Here is a 16,899-nt window from a genome sequence, read left to right as displayed (position 1 = left end):
CTTCAGAGGGGTTTGGATGAGGCTCCCAGTTAGGTTCCCAAAGCACTTGCCTGTGCTTTGGCATTGAATTTCCAAGTCTTTTGAGGTTTTCCCATTAACGTCTCCTGCCACTTCAGAACCACGTATCTAAACATGATGAAGGGTTTAGCCTTTCTCATCGAAGTGGGAAGTTTATGAATTTAACTTTGCCCTGTCAGCTTTACTTTGTGCAAACTGTCCCAGACAGCTATCCAGTGGTATTACTAAAGGTACTTGCTACAGTTACACCCCCTTCATCTCAATGTGATACTAACTTCAAGGATGTTTCTACTGTTGAAATGCTAATTTTTAGTACTGAGCAAAAGAGTCAAAGAAAAACACGCAGCTGGAGACAAATAACTTTCCTTTCACAAAAAAGAACCCAACGTCAATATGTTCCACTAAAGGCCATTTTGTCCAGGAATAGGTTCAAACCCTATTGTTTCTTTCCATGTGAATTTTTCCTGACTGTAGTGTCTAAGGACTTCTGCAGTGATAGTTACCAGTTTTAGTTACTCTCAGTCATGCTGAGGAGTATTTTATGCTGTAAATCATTTTCTTTCTCGCGAAATATTTCCTGGGGGAGAAAATTATTTTTCTCTATGTTAAAATCCAGCTTTATTCAAATAATAATTTATATAAACTCCAGCCGGTAGATTTTGCCATCTCTGGAGAGTGGCCAAGTAGTTTGGCAGAATAGTTTATGAACACTTTTAAGTGATATCTTTGTTTCAATAAGACTTTTAACAGAGGGAAATTCTCTGCTGGAGTAAACCCTTAGTACAGGTAAGTTGCAAACTTGCTAATTTCCAAGAAATAGGAGTTTTAATTGAGTATAAAGATGATAAAATCTGGTGCTGCGTTAAGTCTTCCTATCAAGAAGCATGCAAAACATGTGAGAGCACTTGTGGTAAAACAGCATACCACATAGGCAAATATAGCCATTAATCACAGCATCATTGATTCATAAAATAGTTAGGGTTGGAAAGGACCTTAAGATCATCCACTTCCAACCCCCCCTGCCATGGGCAGGGACACCTCACACTAAACCACGGCACCCAAAGCTCTGTCCAACCTGGCCTTGAACACTGCCAGGGATGGAGCATTCACAACCTCCCTGGGCAACCCGTTCCAGTGCCTCATCACCCTCACAGTAAAGAACTTCCTCCTTATATCCAACTTAAACTTCCCCTGTTTAAGTTTTAACCCATTACCCCTTGTCCTATCACTACAGTCCCTAATGAACAGTCCCTGCCCAGCATCCCTATAGCCCCCTTTCAGATACTGGAAGGCTGCTATGAGGTCTCCACGCAGCTTCTCTTCTCCAGGATGAACAGCTCCAACTTCCTCAGCCTGTCTTCATACAGGAGGTGCTCCAGCCCCTGATCATCCTCATGGCCTCCTCTGGACTTGTTCCAACAGTTCCATGTCCTTTTTATGTTGAGGACACCAGAACTGCACACAATGCTCCAGGTGAGGTCTCACAAGAGCAGAGCAGAGGGGCAGGATCACCTCCTTCGACCTGCTGGTCACTCTCCTTTGGATGCAGTCCAGGATACGGTTGCTTTCTGGGCTGTGAGTGCACACTGAAGCCGGCTCATGTTCATTTTCTCACCGACCAACACCCCCAAGCCCTTCTTCACAAGGCTGCTCTGAATTAATGTCTCTGCAAAGTAAATTTCTCCCCCCACACACACCCTGCTTGAATATTTCTGCTTTATTCTGTGGTGTGGTGGAAACTTGATGTCCCATTTTCAGTAAAGGTCAATTGATCTTTGAATCGCCTGATGATTAGCATCAGAATGGCACTACTGGTGCGTGCCAGGAAGCACCTTGTTGTGAACCACTTCTCAAATGTGAGCATCAAGGTACTCTTCTGATCGAAAGCCACGTGTATCTTGTCCTTACTCAGCTAACTTCAGTCTATAGGTATATAAACTTGTAAAAATGTGCTCCACATTTACTCACTGTCCTATAAGTTGTGGATGTTGGAGGACTGCACACCAGGCTCTGTAACTGAAGAGCGTGGGAATTGATTTTACCCAATTGCCACCAATTTGCCTGACAATTTTCTTCTGACTTGTCTTCTCTGACACTAGTTTGAGCTCAAATTGCTCCTTGCTGCAGGCTGAGGTAAAAAGATAAATCAGTTAAAAATAAATGAACAATTTAATATTCACATCAACATCGATATGTTTAGCTGTTCATAACATATCACAGGGAGACAGATATAATATAATGTATAAACATGTTGTATCTAACCAAGAAAAAGTGTGTTTTGTGAATACAAAAATGCAACTTTATGCAGCAGTTCAGGTCATATTTTGATCTTTATCATAAATACATGTTAACTTCAGAAACCAGGAAGCCTTAGTAAGGACCATTCTTGGGATAAGAATGTTTTCTGAACCTCTACTAAAAATCAGCAAAAATCAGCAAAATCAGCAATTAAAACTTCTTTTTAGCAGGAACCTATCAAAGAGGCTGAAAATGGGTGTTTTACTCATGAAAATATTGCAATTTTTTGTCCTCCTACAGACATAGACGTAAGACATAGGGTTAGCTTCCAATTTACATGCGGAAAACAAGGCACAGCAAATTGCTTTATGTGGGAATAGGCAAAGAGAAAGCATCACAATAATTTATTCAACTGCTTGTGGTACTAAAAATATTCCCATTAAGGTATGCAGTAGCAATAGAGCTATTTTGCGTGAAAAGGGAATCCTGTAACCGTGTTTTGCTTAGCTACTAGCAGAAAGAGTGTCTTTAAGATGTTCTCCGCTGTCTGTCTTTGCAGTCGGCAGATACGACTGCTCTGAGCCACACTGTGATCGGCCTGAAGCCGAACACCATGTACGAGTTCTCCGTCATGGTCACCAAAGGCCGGCGGTCCAGCACCTGGAGCATGACCGCACACGCCACCACCTACGAAGCAGGTACGGCAAGAGCTGCTGGGATGGGTTTCTTTGTGTTTTTTCATACCTGCCATCAAAAGCCTTGCTCAAGTTCAACTTGAACGAGTTCAACGTGAGCTGGCACTGTATGTACAGATTTAACTGGTTTTCCTCACTTCTTTTCATGGGTAGTGAGGCAGAGCAGTCATTCTACTGGGCTCTGATGTCACTGCAAGAACTTAGGGGATGGTATTACCTTGATCCATAGCATAACGAGTAGCTGTGACTTCTGATACTAATGATTTAAGAGTTTTCAAAGAAACCCAAGATCGGGTGACAGCAATTATTCTCTTATCATTAGATAACGATAATTGCTACTTTAAAATTCTTACTTACAAAGTTCTGCATCATTTTGTCTCTAGTTCGTAACTTCCCGTCTTACCCACTTAGTAGAAAGGACTCAGTAACTGCTCCCGTCTGCTACACATCCTTCTTGACCGAAGGTCTTGACTCACAGGCCTGTTCCTAACATTGTGTAGACACATTTTAATGGTCTGCTGTGTGCTGTGCTGGTGGCTGATGCTTCAGCCCAGGCAAAACCTTTTGTCACTTACAGTGACTAAATCTGTGTGTGCGAAATTAGAGACAGAAACCAGGAAAAAAGTCCCAAAACCTAGTGAATTGAGCAGCCTTTTGAACATTACTCACTATAATGGCACAATTATCTACCCTGTGCAAATTGTTCTTATATAAATTCCCGGCTAACAGCTTGAAATGCATCTCTTCTTAACCTCAGTGTGTTTATACATCTGTATTTTATTTTCACCAAGGAGCCATTCTCAATATTAACAATATTCTTATAATAAGCAAACACACTTTGAAGGCTTAATTTAGCTGCTCTTCTCAAGCGTTTGAGTGGCATTTTCCAAGCAAGAAGCTATGATACATCCTGCTTGAAGTATGAAAGATGCTTCAGATTCTGAAGGGGGATGAATGCAGTTTTGATAAAAGACACCAGGCACATATTATATGTAGCTCTAATTCAGTAGGATAAAAATACTTGAAAAGGGATGAAGGTGTAGTGATCTCTGCAGATAACATCCTCTCCAAAACATAATTCTTTCGTTATCTTTCATGCGCTTTCCCTTACCCACAGTAGCGGAATAGTATGCACGGGCTTTACTTCTAGTTACCATGCAGGTGTTAATGGTGACAGATATCTTGATCCCTAGGCTGTCTTTAAACAAGGCTAGGGGTTTACCATTAAATTTTCATTTCTTTGGGAATAGGCCCCTCTTTTGAAACTCCTGAGTACATTTCATAGGATCATAGAATCATAGAACCATAGAACATTTAGGGTTGGAAAGGACCTGAAGATCATCCAGTTCCAACCCCCCTGCCATGGGCAGGGACACCTCACACTAAACCATCTCACCCAAGGCTTCGTCCAACCTGGCCTTGAAAGCTGCCAGGGATGGAGCATTTGCCACTTCTTTGAACAGCCTGTTCCAGTGCCTCACCACCCTCACAGTAAAGAAACTCCTCCTTATATCCAATCTAAACTTCCCCTGGTAAAGTTTTAACCCGTTACCCCTTGTCCTGTCACTACAGTCCCTAATGAAGAGTCCCTCCCCAGCATCCCTATAGGCCCCCTTCAGATACTGGAAGGCTGCTCTGAGGTCTCCACGCAGCCTTCTCTTCTCCAGGCTGAACAGCCCCAAATTTCCCAGCCTAAAATCATATAATACCACATTGGAAGGGAACTCAAGGACCACATGGTCCAGCCTTTCTAGGAACAGGAAGACCCTGCACCCAGCACCCTGTCCAGCCCTAACTTAACAGCATCCAGTGTTAAGGAGTTCAGCACTTCCTTAGGGAGACTATTCCAATGGCTGGTTGCTCTCTGTGTGAAAAATGTCCTTCTTTGTCCAGCTGGAATCTCCCCAAGAGTAACTTGTGCCCATCACCCCTCATCTTTTCCATGGGACTTCTTGTAAAAAGGGAGTCCTTGTCGTCTTGGTAGCCACTAGTTAAGTACTGGCACACGGCATAAGGTCTCCCCAGGACTTCTTTTCTCCAGGCTTAACAGACCCACCTCTCTCAGCTTTTCCTTCAACAGCTTCCCAGTCCTTGGATCATCTTTGTGGCCATTCTCTGAACCCACTCCAGACTGTCCACACCTTTTATGTACAGCAGGGAAAAAATCTGAACAGTGTATTCCATATGTGGCCTGACAAGCACTGAGTAGAGCTTTTACATCACTGAGCTGCATGAGGCCGTACACTGTGAACCACTAGATTTTCCACATTCTCTGTGATTGCCTGTGTATCTCTCTATAGTCCCTTGCCCATAGATAAGAATGGCTGTGGTTTTGCTGAAGGTATTTTTCTTCTTCATGTGTTGTAGACAGCAGCATGTACATTTGGACACCAAATTAGTACGTACTGTATTTTCTAAGGGGGGCTGGTATCTTGAAAAGACTCTAGATGCCTTTACAAACTGGTTTCTACCAGCAGATACCAAATGAGGTCTGCCTATAAATATTGATTTGTTGGGCTTTCTTTTCAAATGAAAGCCACAGTATACGCCAGTTAAATAACAAAGGGAAAACAAGAGGGAATATATGTGTCTTTACATTTTCCCATGTGATTGCAACACAATTATCTGAGCTTGATAGAGCAGCTTTGTTTATTAAGGGCATCCTGCACTGCTGATCTTTATTGCCTATTTTGTACCCATTCCACATGTTGAATTTCCTGTAATGATATTAAAGAGCATAAATATCAGCATCGATAAAGAATTCACTCAAGATTATTACCATGGCTAGGGAGAGTTGCTATGCCCAATATTCAGAAGCAACTCTCGGAGCCAAGTTCCATCCCCAGATCAGCCTACGCAAGTCTTACGAATACGAGAGGTGTTAGTAAGTGCTAAGGGAAACATCTAAAGCTTTGATTTTTCTCATGATATCTTATGTTCACAATCTGCTGAAAACACAGCTCGACTTCAGCTGCTCAGCAGAGTTCATGTTTTACTCACCAGCACAGAAAGGTTGTGCTACAGGAGGGGTTTACAAGCCCTGCTAGTTTAGCCTCAAAAAGACAGAAAATCTAGGAAAGGAAAGGGTTAACTAGTTCATGAAAACATGTCAGAAAGGTTAATATCAGAGAAAGGAAAACAGCACTCAACATAAAAATGTTGTTTGCCTACAAAGAGATGGATGCTCTTCCGTAGAAATTTCTGTGAAGGTAAATAATATCACAGGATGGGCTTGGCAAAAGTAGGCAAGAGAAATTTTACTTTAAAAAGCGAGTGAGATTCATTTATGAAAATTGTTATTTCTTGCAGTTCCCTGAGAAAGCAGGACCATGCAAGGTGGAGAAGAGAAGGCTCCTGAAGGGGAGACCTGAGAGCAGCTTCAGTGCCTAAAGGGGCTGCAGGAAACCTGGAGAGGGGCTTGGGACAAGGGATGTAGGGACAGGCCAAGGGGAATGGCTTTAACCTGCCCAAGGGGAGACTGAGATGAGCTCTTAGGCAGAAGCTCTTCCCTGTGAGGGTGCTGAGGCGCTGGCACAGGGTGCCCAGAGAAGCTGTGGCTGCCCCATCCCTGGCAGTATTCAAGGCCAGGTTGGACACAGGGGCTTGGAGCAAGCTGTTCCGGTGGAAGGTGTCCATGCCCATGGCAGGGGCTGGAACTGGGTGAGCTTTAAGGTCCTTTGTAACCCAGACCCGTCTGGGATTCTGTGGTACTAGGATTATAGTACACTTTTTTGAACTGATGAGCCAGTGTCCCGAGCTGGCTACAAGCCGAGTAGCTTTTAAGTGCAACACAGTCCTCTCGAGAAATCCCCAGCAGCAGCACTAATGACAATAGCAATAATGCAGTGTGTTAGCTCATGTCATGCTTGGCATCACCCAGGACTAAGGGGCTTCTCAAAGACATGTGAACTTATGTTCTGGTTTGCCTACTTCAGGGTAAGAAAGATGCTTCCAAAGAGGAGCACCCAATGTGACAAGACTGAAGTGAGTCCCGTTGGTGCTGGCTCTGGACATATCAGACTGAAAGTGTTGTTCCAGCACATATAGCAAAGAGATAATCCACCCTAAACCTGCAACAAAGAATGTTATTTCAAAGGGATTAACTCCCTGTGACCAGAGCCTGTACAGCAGCTGGTTCCTCCCTTGTTATTTGTCACCCTGAAGACTTGTTTCTGTGTTTAGATTGGGCTGGTTTAGCTCAGCACAGTCCAACACAGCTTTACCTCACCAAGTGGCTTCAGGGCAGTTGTTCAAACATTCAGAAATGTTGTTTAGTGGCCTCAGGGGTAGGACACAGATGATGAGATTCTCGTATTCTGTGTTCCCTGTGCTGTTATGTTCTCTATATGCTCCAGGTCATTGACAGCCTGCATCAAACGAACTTAATAAACAATGAGCTTAGTGCCAATGCATTTACTCTTCTCTCTTAACTATTTATTAATAATTGGCCTTCTTTCCTTTCTCCTCCACAGTCTTACAAATTATCTGTGACAATTTCCTGACCTTACAAAATATCTGTGCAAGACATCCTGACCATCATCAGAAAGGCAGGGTGCAAAGTAGATACTGTAGGCTCAGAAATCCAACCTTGTGTCTTTAATACACTTTAAACAGAAGAACTAAGAGTTTTCTATCATATCTAAAATGTCCCAAGATGAGATATGTTTAGCAAATAGACACAGTAATGTTTGGTTTATACTGGTACGTACCTACAAGTTTTTCTAATAAAGAACCCGCAGTATTATTACTGGTTTTAAGTGTACAGTGTTCCCAGAATATGTTAGGTGTTCCTGGATGCCTCGGTGGAGAATAAGAGCTATCCGCCAAATCCTAACATATCCACACGCAGTGTTTTGTGCAATTACTGCTGTTAAAATCTCACTTCTAGACAAACCATATGTTACATGTTTGAATGCATCTAAGGACACTCACATTTGAAAGGATCTAAGAAAGCAGTAGGCGCCTATAGTAGATGAACTATAGCTCATGACTGCTATGGTGTGTAAGGAATTCAGAATCACAGAACAGTTGAGCAACTTCTATTTTCTATTATTTCCATTATTTTCAGCTCCAACCTCTGCTCCCAAGGATTTGACAGTCATTACACGGGAAGGGAAACCCCGGACGGTCATTGTCAGCTGGCAGCCACCGTTGGAAGCCAATGGAAAAATCACTGGTAAATATTTAAATTATCTACCTTCTCCCTTTATTTACCATTCTGAGCGTTCGATGCTTTCACTCATTAACTCTTTTTTCTTGGGTGCTATTTGATCTGATGGTATTTTATTTTCTTTTACTTTCATCATCCAACTTGGTTTAGGGTTCAAGGCAATGTTAGGGGTACTGTAGGATCTAGAACTTGGGATGTAAATCTGTATTTTTAATTGCTAAGAGCAGTAACATAAGTTAAAAAATGGAGCACCTGAAGTGAAGGTTTTGTGGTTCATGCTGCTCAATGATAATTAGAAATGACTAATAATTAGTATTTTGTTTAGCAAGAGTGCAATGCATAATACATGTAATAATAGGTTGCTCAGTGCAGCACATCATGGGAGAATTTATTGGTAGATATTTAATTTTACAGTAACTATTTAAGGCAGTGATGATCAGGAAAAACCCTAATATTGACTGACAAGAGCTGAACTGAACGGGTGCTTCACAATGACAGATTTTATTTTCCAAAACACTTCATGTAACCTTAGTGTCTAATTAAGAAATTCATTACAAACCTTTAATGTTAATTTAGTTTGAAAAATACAGTAGAGTTCTATCTGAGATTTTGCTTGTAACTGATCATTTTGGGCTGTTAATAGCCATCTCAGAGCCTTATAATTAGTAGGAGAATTATTGCCCACCTTCAATAACGTGCACATTATGGTCACGTTACTACTAACAGTTGGGTTGGACCTGTTCTACAGTGTATTTATGTGTGGGTGAATGAAAATGTCACTGTTAGTGCTCATAATCCCAGTAACACACTGCTGAAGCATTGAGGAGTATAAATGCAAGAGGAAGAACACTTCAGAACAATGTCCCATGTGAGCCATTAGCGATGAAGAGCCCTGGGTAAGCTTTAAACAGTGTGTAACTCAGCAGGGCCTTACTGGCATCAGATGAGCTGTTGTGAGTTACACCAGGAAAGTAACCCACTTTATGTTATCAGTAAAAATAAGGATATATTTCCACGTGGACATCACCCAGCAATAACGATTCCTAGGCCAGACTTGCATAACTGTGTATAATTTCACTCCACATTATCATCAGGACTTTACAATCCCTGACCATGTCCAAAAGGAGGATGTTTTGATGAAATGCCCCTGTTTACACAAACTTAATTTAGCCATTAGAGAGAAGACATGGCCATTTTGATGGACAGCACACCCAAATGAGTGTTAATAGTCCTGATTCCCCAGTGAGTAAGAGACAAAATAAAATACAAGCTTTGCTGACTTCCAAGGCATGAAATCACTCCGTGGTGGCACCTTTCAGAGAGTTTTTCCACCAGGAGCAGCATTCAGACCTGAGACCAGACTGGATACCCTGGCATCCATGCACAAACTTGTTTCTTCTAGCGCTGGGTTGCAGAATGTCTCTCAAGGGAAGTTTTTGCTGAGTGCGTGGTCAAATGTTTCTTAGGCATATGAAGCAGGGTTGCAAAGTAGTTGCAGGGTGTTCTAGACCTCTCAGCCCTGATTACAGGCTTTTTTCTTCTTCCCAGAAGTTCATTTATAGGCAAAGTAATTCCTATAAACTGTAATGATATCCTAATGCTGGTCCTTGTGGTCTCTAAGTTCTGAAACTTCCAAGTTTTATTCAGTGGAAAGTAGTTATTGTGCTACTTTAAGTTACCAAAATTCTGAGCTACCAAAAATTATGATTCTCCATTTTTTTCAGAAAATACTTTCCCTTATAGCTGAAAAGAAATATTGCATGGCTTCCCATAAACACCGTCATTTAATGTGGGTCATTAATGCCATATAATTTTATTTTAGGATGGAAACACTAAAGACTTATATTGTATGGTTTATGGAAGCTGTCAGACTGAATGATATCTCAAATGTCACCTGAATTTGAGAAATGAGCTTGTAAGAACCTGTTAATTATTAAAAATTAACCTATTTTCATGTTTGCTAAATCTGTATTTCTTACAGTGAATACTGTAACTGTGGTTTTGTTCTAAAAGTAAACAAATGTGTGTTTTTGTAACTTTGCTCAAAGCAAAATAGACTGGAGGCCTGACATTCCTGCTTTTAAATAGAAAAGCCAGATTTTTAAGAAACCTGAATTTTACCTGTATTTTGTCGAAGAAGCACCTTAAAATTTGGTAAAGTGCTAACTGAGAGGTTGTGTTTCTTCAGCTTACATCCTCTTCTACACTTTGGACAAGAACGCTCCCATTGATGACTGGGTTATGGAGTCCATCAGCGGTGACCGGCTCACCCACCAGATCATGGATCTCAACCTGGACACCGTGTACTACTTCAGAATCCAAGCTCGCAACGCCAAGGGAGTGGGGCCCCTCTCTGATCCTACTTTCTTCCGCACGCTGAAAGGTTTGGATCTGTGTCGTGGGGATAGTAATGACACACAGAATTCTCTTATGCTTCTGTGGGAGCTTTGCAATTAATGCCACTTCAGCCAGAAGAGATCCTACTGCTTGAAATTGTTGCTGAGAGATAAAAGCAAAACGCTAGGTACAGTACTTGATGAAAGTAAACCACATAATGAGGTGGTAACTATATTTCTAAATTCAGCACTCTGACACCACCTAACTTTCCAGCAGCAATAACAAAACTAATTGGATTTGACTGGGTTTCTCTAGGGAGGTCCCTCTTCGTTTTGGATCCTCTGGTGACTGTAGGAACCTGTAACGACTCACTCCTATCAGCAGAGCAGGCACGCAAAATCATGATTAGAAATCTCAGCAAGCTGGGATGCAGCTTGCCTTTGCATGGGGAAAGTTATTGCACATATTTTTCAGTAGATTTTATTAGCAACAGACTAATTAGTGCTTTACCCTTCTCTCTAAAGTGACCAGTGAGGAGGAGCAGGCAAAACAGGGGCACCCTTTATTTTCCTGGTATTCCAGTGCCTAGGTGTTCATGAGAACAAAGGACTGCACTTATGTCAGATTCAATTTCAAATCAACACAGAGAGAGATTCCTCTGCTCTCTTCTCCACTGTCTGTCTGCATGAAGCCCTGACATGATCTACCCAGTAATTATTAGTTATGAAGATGTAAGCAATATTACTGTTAGTGGGAAGCAGGGTGCTTGAGGCAGCTCTGCTCCTTCTATTTTAACTGTCACTCAATCATTTGCACAAAGGTATGAAATTACTTCTTAAAAAGGTGTGTAATTAATAAAGAACGCAAATGACACAAACAGTGAACCTGTTCCAGGAAAGAACCATGGCATGTGAGAGAGCACGTTGTTGCTGTGCCTCCTCTGGAGAAAATCCTGGGATTTGCCTGTAAAAATAACAACATAGCAGAAGACAATTAAAACAGGACACAGACTGGGCCTGAGTATTCATAACTGGAGGGGAATTAAGGAAATCCAGATTCAAACCTTGCTGGAGAGGCTTGGAATTAGCTCTCTCACTCAGGCCTCTGACGTGAGCTCTACTAAGCAAAGTGACTGCAGAGAAAGGGGTGCCACACCATCCCCGTATCATTCCCTTTAAGGGATTTGTTGTTTGATTAGTGGGAGCTTGTATTGGAATTCTCTGTCAGCAAACCTTCATGTGAATAGCAAATTTTTGCCCTGCCTGTGAGGGAAGCGGGGGAGGAATATCCACTTTTCAACCTTTAAGAAAGGCTTTTGATGAATGAGCCAGTGTCCACAGCCGCACAGGCAGAGAGCTTGCCCTTTTTCCTTCACTATCAGTAATATCAGTGTCTCTAAAGCATGCTATTGACCATTGAATAGGAGTGAAAAGCCTCATAGACTGTTTCCATGCAGTAGGTAGAGAATCAGAAAAGAGAAAGAAAAATTGTGTCAGTTCGCACTGAGCTTATCATCGCCTGCCCAGGTTTGCAGGACTTACTTGTCCAAGTCATGTCTCACTCTGAATGAATTATTGGTAGGATCCTGATTATTGATTCTCTACTGCCAAGAAATGCGAAGAGATAGCACTTTGCGGGTGCTTCATCTCTATCAAGGGGACGGTGCCAACTTAATTTCATGCTCAGAATCTGTGCCAAGCAGAAGTCTATTAGACTGAGCTTAAAAGAGACAAGGCATCAAAATATAATAAGCACAGACTAATGAGATATGAAAAGATATAGAGACCCGGATATCCAACTAAACCAAAAGATTAATGCACTTGATATCACCTGCTTTGTAATGTTTACACAAAGTACCATGAAACTCATTTGGGAAATGAATTCTGAATCAGACAACATCAACAGATACTGAGAAGATGAATTTATACATTTGTTACATCTTGTAATAGCCTACAAGGACTATGTCTAATACCCTGCCTTGAATACTTAATGATATCCACCCTAAATATGTCATGTTCAATACTATTCAACTGTTTTTTTGACAAATTTATCCGTACACTTGAGGTGAAAAGACTTTCTGAAGTCTTGAGTGCATTCTGAATTATGCAGAAATGTTGGTTTCCTACCCATAATGGTTATTAACAGAAGATATGTATGAGCCATATGGCTATGTGTGTTCTGATGGCAAATCTATGTCCTGATCAGAGGAAGTTTTAGATCACGAGGAGCTAAACAGGCATCAAAGATCCACTAAGTCACCCACGCTCTCGTTCCATACATTATAGCACTTAAAGCTCCTGCAAGGAAACCAAGCTATTACTTGTGTTGTAATTGCAATGAGAGTATTTGTAGTGAGTTTCCTTTACTAATGAAAATGTAGTGATCTGTGAGAAAGAGATATATTTACTAGTAAGTAACACTACCGTGGAATAATGAGTTTATATTCTTCCACCTCAGCTTCACCGATGATAATATAGACAAAAATGGGCAAATCCTGAGGTTATGTAAACTGTTGTTACACTGTGCACTGCAATCAATCTCTGACAGCTTTCATCAGTTGAGAATCTGCCAGTTTTATGCTCTGGCTGGTTAAATTTATCACTTAAACCGTGGAGAATCTGATACACACATTCTTAGGGACCTGGAATAGAAGGCTGAAATGTGATCAAATGTCTCACCTTTTTATTGTTATATAGTTTGGACCAGAATTTGAGACTGTTGCTAGGATTTTTCTTAATGCTTCCTGAGTCTAGATGACTTCAGTAAATATTATGTATACGTATATACTTACATGTGTTTAAGGAAGAGAAGCAGACAGTGCCCAAATCAAATGTGCATTTTGTGCAAAGCAGGGTATTTTCTCAGATTGCCCCGATGTTAAAGTCCAAGTCTCCATGTTATATCAATTTTATGGCATATATAGGAATGACTTTTGGAAATTCATTAATTTGCAGAAGTAAATACACAGTCTGCAATGTTATTGCAACTGCCCAATGACACATGGCAACTAAAGAGTGAGTGAATGAACTGGGAGATGGGGAGGAGGATTGCCTTGATCTTTTAAATAACTTCTCAGCAACTTGCTTTTTCATCTGCTACAGAAACAAGCAAATTTTAGAACTAAACTTACTAATGTGTTTATGCTTTTTTGGCTCAGCCGTACCTATTCGGAATTACAGCCACATTTACAAACAGACCTCACTTGTGTGCTGACTCCTTTAAATAAATGACAATGAGGGAGTGGTTATCAGAATCTGACAAAGCATTACATCAACACATATAAAATGAAGAAAGTTGCCTGTTAATGCACTGATAGACATAACATCAAACATGGACAAAGCACTGGATCAGATGCGGTTGTAAGGGGAAGGATGGAAAGGGAGAGAGACGAAGAAGTAGTTAAGAGCTTCACAGTACCCTCAGATATTCCCATTGTGCTAAGATCAACAAGGAAAACCGTATTCCTTGGCTTTCTACAGGACACCAGATTTAAAGTTGCCGCTGCACCATTTCTAGAAGAGCCCTGAAATGGGCAGGTGACGCCGATCTCGCTACTTTACTCCCCTTTTTTGAAAGGATGGTGTGGGGCAGCATTTCTAGCACTGCAGTGCCCTCTAATGCTGCCTCAGCATCGTAGTCCAACAGCACTTCCCAGTTCATAACCGCTCCAAAACCTGAGCCCCCAGGACCTGCTGGAAGCCAACATTAGCCATCAGAGCTGCAGCATCTCCTGGCACTAGAGGTGTCGCGGGTTTCACCTCCTCTATCACATGGAGAAGGAGCCAGGGAAGAGTCTAAGGGGCATCCATGCTTAGATGGAGGTAACCACACTCACAAGCAAGGCTTCGTGTTTTCATGTATATAGTTGTCCTAAGGGAAAGGTGATAACCCAGGTATGGCTCAGTGGGGAAGCGCAGGAGCATGGGTTCCTAGAGAGTTTGAGTCACTATGCTCCATATACCCAGTTTCCCTGCATCCCTGAGAGGGGATTAAAAAATTACTTGAGGTTTTGGGGGTCATCATAAGAGCTATTCCCTCTCTGCCACAGGCACTGAGCTCCTGGGTGTATCTTTAAATGTAAATTACTCCCACTTCAGTACCTCCATTTGTTCCTAGCACGACGCCATGGTCTAGGGGAGGTTTTGCCATGATTTTAGCAGCGAGGGGAGCAGCATGCCCTGCACCTGCAGGCAGTGGTTATTTGACTTCCAGATTCGTGTACCAAATCACTTCTTTTCCCCCCAATTTCCTGTACTTAAGATTCTTGCATAATTTATTAAGCAGAGGACTGGTTAATGCTCTACGATAGTAGCTACTTATGAATCAGAGGAAAGTTTAATTCCCTCAGCCATATCATAAATAGTCAGAAGTTGTAGCTGTGCAGGAAAGCTTTTAATATATCTATTGAATTTTGAAGTCTTGTCTGGTTCACTTCACGCTATCTTTTATGGTTATTATGCAAAAACATGTAAATAGTTTTAAACCGCTTTGTAAAAAGCTGAAAGAATAATAATGTAAGTCATACCAAGCTTTTAGCTTGTAGGTGGTTTGACTGTAATTATTTAAAGAGGCAGTGTCTCTCTCCCTTTTCCTTCTTGCTTGATTAAACTTTCCAGATTACACAAAAAAAAAAGAGAACAAGAGGATTAAAAAATGATATAGTAAGGGATTCACATGAGGAAGAACTTGGTGAAAACAGTCAGTTTGAACTGGTTCTTGAAGCAACCTGGTCTGGTGGAAGATATCCCTGCCCATGGCAGGAGGGTTAGAACTGGATGAGCTTTAAGGTCTCTTCCAACCCAAAGCATTCTGTTACTCTATGAACATTGGGCCTATAAGAATGCTGGGGAGGGACTCTTCGTTAGGAACTGTAGGGGTAGGACAAGGGGTAATGGGTTAAAACTTAAACAGGGGAAGTTTAGATTGGATATAAGGAGGAAATTCTTTCCTGTTAGAGTGGTGAGGCACTGGAATGGGTTGCCCAGGGAGGTTGTGAATGCTCCATCCCTGGTGGTGTCCAAGACCAGATTAGACAGAGCCTTGGGTGCCATGGTTTAGTGTGAGGTGTCCCTGCCCATGGCAGGGGGTTGGAACTGGATGATCTTAAGGTCCTTTCCAACCCTAACTATTCTATGATTCTGTGATTCTATGTCTGCTATAACTCATGGTGCAACCTTGGTTCAGTGTTCCAGGAGCATTTGAACGTTTCTCTTAGCCATATGGCTCAGCTTTATGCAGCCCTGCGAGGACCAGGGAGTTGGACTCAACGATCCTTTTGGGTCCCTTCCAACTCAAGAGACTCTGAGATTCTATGATCCTGTGTTTGTCCTCTCAGTTCTCCAGGATCTCTTGGGAAAATGGAAGGGTAAAACTCATCCTGTCCTCCTGCACCAACCGTCCCTGGTGTGGGAAGGCAGCACCAGCCTGCTAACACTAATAGTTGATGTGATGTGTCGGCTTGCCTGCGAGGAGCTGTCAGCCTCTAATGACATTGTCTCTTTCTTGCAGTGGAGCACCCTGACAAAATGGCTAATGACCAAGGTACGGTGCCCTCAATCTCTCTCCTTTCCTCGGGGCCGCGCTGGGGAGGGGGCCGCGCTTTTCACCTGCGCCGCACACCTGATGAGGCAGACGCTGGTGTGATAATTAATCTTGTTAATGAAGTTCTGCTTGGCTGAGGCTGCTGCTTTGATGGGGAAGATGTAAATTTTCAGGAGAGGAAATTGTTTTGTCTCTTTTCTGAAGGACCAATTAAAATGTCAGGCTTCTTTGTATGAAATAAATTTTTAGTCTCTGCTGCACTTCTGAATAATTCACATTAAGTATAATTAAGCTCGGCATAATTTCCAGGCTCTTCTTGCACCCTTTCGTGGGTTATAGATTAGAGTTCAAAAGCCTTACAGTGATAAATGATATATCATCTTTTCTTTCAAACCAGCAGCTCTTATTTAATAGTAACAAAGTCTAGTCAACTTTTCAAGGCAATATCATTACATTTTCCAAATACGAATATATGTTTGATTACTCACAGTTTCTCTGCTCCTACCTACCTTTCAATACTTCTGAAGTCTGTTGCTAGGGTATTTTTTCCTTTTATTTCTTTCAATTACAGCTAGAGCGCTGTACATTTATGTGACATCTGCCCAAGGAAACAGCCACAGTGACATTAGGAAAGTTCAGGCTTGAGCTTGTAAAGTTTATTTGGATTTGTACTCTCATTTTCCACTAGTTTAAAAGGCAAAGCAAGGTGTAAACCTCAAATCCCTGGATTAACAGCAGGTGCCATCTTACTCCAGCTTAGTGAGTTGAGCTAACCTGCAATAAATAATTCCTGGGGAAAGACAAGAAAGAGTTATCTAGAAGATCAAAGTCAATTCTAGAACCTTTCATTGGCTTTGCTTCAACCCGGAGCATCCCTGAAGGGTATCAAGGGCATATTTC

At 41.8% G+C, this 16,899-nt stretch overlaps 1 protein-coding gene across 1 annotated transcript in view; it reads left to right on the top strand.

Annotated features, from left to right (window-relative positions):
- DCC (DCC netrin 1 receptor) overlaps window positions 1–16,899 on the top strand; it is a 606,685-nt gene that overhangs the window by 535,891 nt on the left and 53,895 nt on the right. Inside the window, exons 18-21 of the mRNA XM_061450469.1 lie at window positions 2,816–2,954; window positions 8,020–8,127; window positions 10,310–10,504; window positions 15,967–15,999. Coding sequence (XP_061306453.1) covers window positions 2,816–2,954; window positions 8,020–8,127; window positions 10,310–10,504; window positions 15,967–15,999 — 475 coding nt within the window. The remainder of the gene's footprint in view (window positions 1–2,815; window positions 2,955–8,019; window positions 8,128–10,309; window positions 10,505–15,966; window positions 16,000–16,899) is intronic.

Source organism: Pezoporus flaviventris, unplaced genomic scaffold (genome assembly GCF_033815535.1).
Source record: "Pezoporus flaviventris isolate CSIRO_AGI_PZ_B2104156 unplaced genomic scaffold, CSIRO_AGI_Pfla_v1 ptg000010l, whole genome shotgun sequence".
In the NCBI taxonomy this organism is placed as follows: Eukaryota; Metazoa; Chordata; class Aves; order Psittaciformes; family Psittacidae; genus Pezoporus; species Pezoporus flaviventris.
The sequence above is the reverse complement of the archived record's forward strand: the minus strand, read 5'-3'. Positions and strand labels throughout refer to the sequence as shown.